At 35.9% G+C, this 7,000-nt stretch overlaps 1 protein-coding gene across 1 annotated transcript in view; it reads right to left on the reverse strand.

Annotated features, from left to right (window-relative positions):
• The window catches only part of LOC108573167, a 73,075-nt gene that overhangs the window by 17,148 nt on the left and 48,927 nt on the right, over nucleotides 1–7,000 (reverse strand). Inside the window, exon 3 of the mRNA XM_017935556.1 lies at nucleotides 3,805–3,947. Within this exon, the coding sequence (XP_017791045.1) occupies nucleotides 3,805–3,947 (143 nt within the window). The remainder of the gene's footprint in view (nucleotides 1–3,804; nucleotides 3,948–7,000) is intronic.

Raw genomic sequence — 7,000 nt, forward strand, 5'->3', positions numbered from 1 at the left:
CAGCTGCTGACACACAAGTACAAAAAAAAAAACGGTAAAATTTTTATAAAAATTAGAATACTCGAAATAAATCACGCTGGGAAAAGGATAAGCATATAACGTCGAATGTACCGAAACTAACATTTCCCTACTAAAAAATACAACATTTTTATCTCCGTTCGAAATTGCAAACAAACTTTCAACCTAACAATCACGATACTCCGGAAAAATGTTAACACCTTCTAATCTCGCTCAACTAGAACGACCGAGATAATCCACTTTACTTCCCGTTTGAACACTGGAACAACTGCTTAGAAAATCGATTAACGTTAGAACGAAAATCTGGGAACTGCGTAACGTGACCAACACAGCAGAACGAGCCTTAAACAGAGTACACGTCCCGGTAATGCCGGCTGGATTCAGACAAATCTCAGTGTAATTGAGCAAATAAATGAACGTCACGGGCAAAGATGCATTATGTAGTCCCGCACGATGCCAAGTGCCGTCCGCGAAACTTGAAACAGCGGAAAATCGAGGAAGGAGAACCGAGAAAGCTTGGGAAAATTCTTGGGTGAAATGTGTGCGGGGAGAATTTGCGTAAAATTGAGAGCAGGTAAGTAGAAAAGAGGGACGGCGATGTTTGGAGAATCGTCGTAACTTCGTACCTCCGTCAAATTGAAATCTCACGGAAGACGCATTCTGTGATTATTGCACGGCGAGTTTCACGATACGTCTACGAAGCCGTGCATAATCTGCACGCGGTCCAAATCCATTGGCCATTAGAGTCAATAATGTATTCGGCACTCTCGAGATTACACGAATATCGACAATGTATTCGCCCGTGGCATTCAAGAACGATAAGCAATTTCTCCTAGCATGACGAACGCGTTAGCCGGCCGAACGTAAAATCGAACAGCTATTACGCGCTCCTGTGAATATATTATATATTTACGATGGTATTAACAGCGAGGGTGGACGGAATGTTGAATTGTTAACCGGAAGAAATTTCTGGGTAAAAAATTGTACAGTATCGAAATGAAAGTTTTGAAATTTCGTAGTTCGATGGGTGAAATTTTTTACTGTTAACAATATTTATTACGGTAAATTTTGTATTCGTCGCTTACGTGCCTCGTTTTTTTATTAATTTGCACGATTTGTTTATTCGTGAAGCTGCAACCCTTTCGCTGCGGCACGTTTGAGATAAAAAGTGCTGTATACTGGACAAAACAGGTATTTTTCGACGTTGGCATAAAAATAAATTAGGTATGATTGAAAATCAACTGTTTCATGATAATCGAAATTTGTGAGGAGCGAAAATAATTTAGCAAATTGCATATGTATATTGGATGAACGTATATATACAGTCTTCGTAGCGAAAGGGTTAAACAAAGAAACAATCTGAATGACTATATATAAAATCAATTAATATTTAATTAAAAACAGATCTATTGTAATTACTTTTATTCACATTTTCAGAAATAGTGCCAAGAAAATATGGAAATGTAAACTTTATGTCAACAAATTTAGAAATTTAAATATCTTATGTAAATAATACACATATTTTATTTAAAAAAAAGGAACGCAATTTATATCTATAAAACTAATATATTTAATTAATTTCTTCCAGAACATTCCATTAGTTGCTAAATATCGATTTGTAATTCCAGGACATTCTCCATGCAAGCATTCCCTCGATCTTCGAAGACCGTTCAACAGATTTCGAGATATCGATGGGATAAGGAGCAGAGGTGAACCATGAGATACTTGCCTCAATAACGCATTCTGCACTCTCGAGATTAGGGGAATATCGGGATTGTTGCCCTGTCTAGATTTGAATGGATTCATGGACATTTCAGGGTCCGGGTTATACACAAGCTGAAAATTCCGGATTAAGAACGACACGCCGTTGTGAAAAGAGCTTGATTCGATAACGAACGACGACGGCCGGGCTCAAAGAACGACATTCAGTCGAGAATGTAAATCAACCGATGAACTGAGCAAATGAATAAATGTGATAGAAAGAACAGTTTCGTGCCAGTGACTCGTTAACGCGTTCTTTACTTGAGCATAAAATTTCTGTATTCGGCAGATATTCAAGTTTATGTAGTTCATATTTTCTTTTTTCCACCTCGTGGAATATTTTGCACGGAAGAGAGAGAGAGAGAGAGAGAGAGACAGAAAAGGAATCGGTAATTGTAAATGGATTTTGCCTGCAGGAATTTTTATTCTAATTGTTCTCTCCATGAAAAGCTGTTCTCTTTCTGTGGTTAAATAAAATTCGAACAATTGAAGAGAATGTTTTGAATTTTCAAGAGAAACGGAAGATAAATTATCATTTTTCTTTTTTTTAAATTTCTATAAAATAACGTGTATAATTTTTGCGGTGTATTTGTGACTACTGCAAATTAATAAAAATTGTTTAAAATTCAAAGGTAGATCCTTCGATTATATATTAATACTTTAAATATAGTTAAGTTCGAAATATTATTTGTATATTTGGATTTCAATTTTTTCTTTTAATAAAGCAATAATTGTCGTGGTAAAATAAGGAACTAAACAAACAGAAGCCAATATGGAGATATCGTTAATTGCTTGAGAATAGAGGAGCAAACCAACACATACAACGAATCGAACATCGCTTCCAACATCACAACTACGAATAATTAGTTAATAGCTTTGGAGTAATCAAAAGCGTTACTGTTTCCTAAGCAAAGAAACGTGAGCTAAATTACACGTACGAAAGCCCAATTTGAGAAATACCTCCACTTGAAGGGTCTTGTTAATTTATTCCTCGGATAAGCGACTATAATTGCTTCTACCATTCAAACGCGCTCGTACTAATAAATTAACAGCAATTGTGAGATTATTAGCACAAAGAGAAAACCGCGTGAAAATCAGGAAATATTCATGTGAAAAAATAAATCGAAATAAATAGAAAAACGTTACTTTCGCCTAAGCTAATTTCAAAATACATTTTAGAATTTATAGTTTGATATAAAATTCAATCTCAATAGACTCTTTTTATGGCATAATAAAAGAAATTCGATTAATCTCTGGAATTTATTACAAAACCTCTGAAAATAAGATCCTAACTAATATCACAATCAACCTGAAGCTACGTAACTTTCACTATCTTTGTTTAATTATAAATTTCCACTGCGGCATAGGCTAATATTTAAAAAAAAAAAAATTAGGAGAAGGGGATCCAATTTTATATCAGCATTTATTTCGACTGTTTGGTCATCTAAAGGTGTATAATTCAATTTTACCAGAATTTAGTTTAACATCTATTATTACAACCGAAGGGGGAAAAAAGAAGCTTTTGGAAATTTAGGAATAATTTTATTCTTCCTTTAAAAAAGAAGGAAAAAAAGGGAAAAAAGGAAAGAGGAAAGAAGGCGAAACGATGTGAAGAAAAGAAAGAAGGAAAATATATGAATGAAAGATAGTAAAAAATTAGGTATTAGGTAATAAGGACAAGAGATTGTAAGAAATAGAGCAAAATATAGAGAAAGGAAAGGACAGGATTGTAAATCCCAAAAGGAAACAATGAAAATTATTACTACTACTACATTTTCACGGACATTGAGACGACAAGCCGCCTTCTAAGAAAAGGGTAGTAGGTAATTAAGTATTCGGTAATACGAACAAGAGATTGTAAGTGATAGGGAAAGGAAAGGAGAGGATTGCGAACCCGAAAAGGAAACATCGAAAATTATTACTACAACTACATATTCGATGTCTTTTTCAAAGGCATTGAGACGACTAGCCGCCCTCTAATTGCATCGCGCAGCGTAACGGCAACAACGTAGTTATTCAACTTACCGTCCTGATAAGGGCCATCTTGACACAGCTCCATGACCACCTGGTTGGTGCCCGCGTACAATAAGTTGAAGTGCTCCCTTTGTTTCTCCTGCATGCAGTCGAACGTGTACGTCTGGATGCACTTCATGCCAGTCTGGAAGTCTCTGTAAGAAATAAGAAAGAATACTTGATGCGACCGTAAAAGTATAATAGTAATTAAGATCCGGAGAAAACTGCCGCGCCAGCAACAACCGAACTTTCCAGTGAGGTTTAATGTAACGTCAGACGAATTCCGGGGAATTCGTTTCAATGAGTGCCGGGAATACGAGGATACAAATTATCCTGTGCATACAACGTCGTCGACGTCGACGACGACAGGGGAAGGACGTTTCGAGTCGGGAAGAGCAATTTCGTAATTTCCGCGACGAAAGAATGTCTCGTAAGAGGGATTCATTCGCGACTTCCGGAGACTTGATGACAGCTAATTGCAGCTGAGAACGTGGCTAAGAATTTTTCACGTCTAGACTAGGTATTGTAGTCGCGTGACAAGAGAAAGTTGATTTGTGGAAATTTGCGAGTTTGCGAGGAAAGAAAAATCGTTTGATAATATTATATGCTGGTTTAAAACGCGGAATATTTTGGAATTACTTTCTGACAACACAGGAACAACTGGTATTATGACTTATAAGTTGAATTCGTTAAAGAAATTCTAATTGCTAAGTCGCGAATTTAAAAAGAAAAAGACAATTTCTGCTTGATGATATATTTGAAAAGACAATATTACAAAATTTACTTTTTCAAACTACAATGTTTCTAGCATGCAAAATATGTAAATAATATCATTTCAGGCACTTGTACACCAATAGAATTCTTCTAATCGTTGATAAATAACGTAAAATTAAAAAAAAAAATTAAGCTCGTTTAAGTTAATAATGTTTCGAAGCTAGCTCTCGGTAACACCGTGCAAAAATAAAACTTATTTAATGAGAATAAATTTAATAAGATAGAGGCAACTTGAAAGATAGTAGATAGGGAATTCTAAGAGGATTTTCTTAATACCGAAAGCACTTTCTCTTATTCTTAATTAAGAGGAAATCTCTGCAGAGAGCAAAGGAGCATTTCCATAACGATCAACATTATCAGCCTTACTTGTACTTGAAATAAAATGTTCTATGTTGTTCAATTCTATACAGTATTGTATCTTCTTAATGGACAAGAGAATTCCATCGAAGATACTAAAGAAAATCGAAGGTTTCTAAATACTCATAAATAACAAAACAATCGAAAACTCTTAAACATTGCAATATCAACAGACTTTTAAATCAGTTTTAAATATTTAATTGCAGAATATTGAAAAATTATTGGATGACCAGCCTTCTGTTGTTCTGAATCAGTAAGAGTGCAATTGCTTGAAAAGTAATAAAAGCTCTATCTTTAAGTTCGTGGAGATATTCGACCAAATAGATCTAGACACCGTAACTTTGAGGGATGTTTTCACCATCTCAACGTGAACCATGGTGGATAAAAGAAAATACGTGTCGAATATTTCTTTTAGAACTACATCATACGCAAATTTCATGAAAATCTGTGATTATCACTTCGGAATTTTCCCTTGTTAATCATACTGTAACTATAAAGTATGTAACTAAAAGTTTAAAAACCCATAGAAAACTGCGCAGTTTGAAAAGGCAGTTTTCTCATACAACACACAACAGAATTACTCGCCTTTACGTATTAAAATTTTGAGATAGTTACAAAAACAACGCAAATAATTTTTAAATATGAAACAAACGTGAACGGTAATATATTGTCCACGCGTTCAAAATTGTTAGGAGAAACTCACGTGGGTAATAAATACTCTTGGACGTATATTATTACGCCAAATTAACGGCGCAGGAGAATTTCGAAGGAGGAATACGGTTAAGGAATTTTAGTTACTTGGAATACCGTTGTGTGTATTTAAACTATGATACAAGGTGTACGTTCTGGAGAGATTGACTCGGTTGTCCTCAGCTGAAAGTTGTTCTGCGAGACTCGTGAGAATTGTCTCTGCAAGCTCCAAACTTTTATTGGTTCTGTGTGGGTAGAACTATCTTTTAAATGAACTAAAATATAAACCTTGATTGGGTGCTATCGCAAGTCACCTTTATTCAAGACTTAGAGCTACAACTGTGGCCTCTGTGATCTTCAAGGAAAGGGTAAAAGTGATCTCACGAACATTTCTACGCAACATGAGATGTCAGATAAAAATTTGGTCCTGAGTTTCCAAGAATATGTGCCCGTTGTTAACCCTTTCGTGGCCACTTGAGTACTCGAACAAAAATTGATCTCAACTTAATCGGTGGGTAAATAAGAAATTCTTAAAAAATATAATTCGGTCACCAAGGGGTTCATTTACGTAGCAAGACAGAGAACTCGGCGTGAAGACGACAAGTGTCTAAATTTATGAGCATCTAAGGACAGAACAGGTAGAGAGAAAATGAACAATTGTTAAATACTTCTTTCTATCGCGCGAAATAATTCGGTAAGAGCTACTCGAGGGGACCTAGTTCTTTCGTAACGTGGCAATTCCATTATCACCGATATCGAGAACAACGAAGAAGGAAGAAGAAGAAGAAGAAGAAAGAGTAAAATAAAAAAGGGAGGGAAGAAAAAAAAAAGAATTCCAATAACGGAAACCGGGACGTCTTTACTCGCCAGCGAAGCAATTATCTTGCTGTTGCTTATTGGAGCGATCCCAACAGTTTTCCTTTTATTTCCTTTAACCTTCCTCGACGATCGTCGAATATCACTCCCCGCCCGCGTCGCGGGGCGGTGCATTTAAATTTCAGATTCCAATTTCAATTTCGCGGACCTGGGAAATTGAAGAAAGAACGGACGGGCAGCAGCGCGTACACGAGTCGATGCTTGCAAAATTTAAGATTATCGCTCGAATCACCACTTCTCCGAGATGGAACAGATTGAACTTGAATGAGAATAAAATCTAACCGCGTAGCTTTCTCCCCTGATCATGCTGATGACAGGAAAACGGATGGTAATTCGAGAAGAACTTTGTACCAAATCGATCTCTGTCATTTTCAAAGATTTCCAAATTGCACAATTTTTATTGTATTAAATAATTTTAATCGGTTACTTTCTTCTTCTTTTTTTTACTAACTTATTGGTATACTGTTTTGTGGAAGATTCGCGCATCTCACCTGTGTCCCTCTATCACAAT

This window comes from Habropoda laboriosa, unplaced genomic scaffold (genome assembly GCF_001263275.1).
Source record: "Habropoda laboriosa isolate 0110345459 unplaced genomic scaffold, ASM126327v1 scaffold124, whole genome shotgun sequence".
NCBI classification, from domain to species: Eukaryota; Metazoa; Arthropoda; class Insecta; order Hymenoptera; family Apidae; genus Habropoda; species Habropoda laboriosa.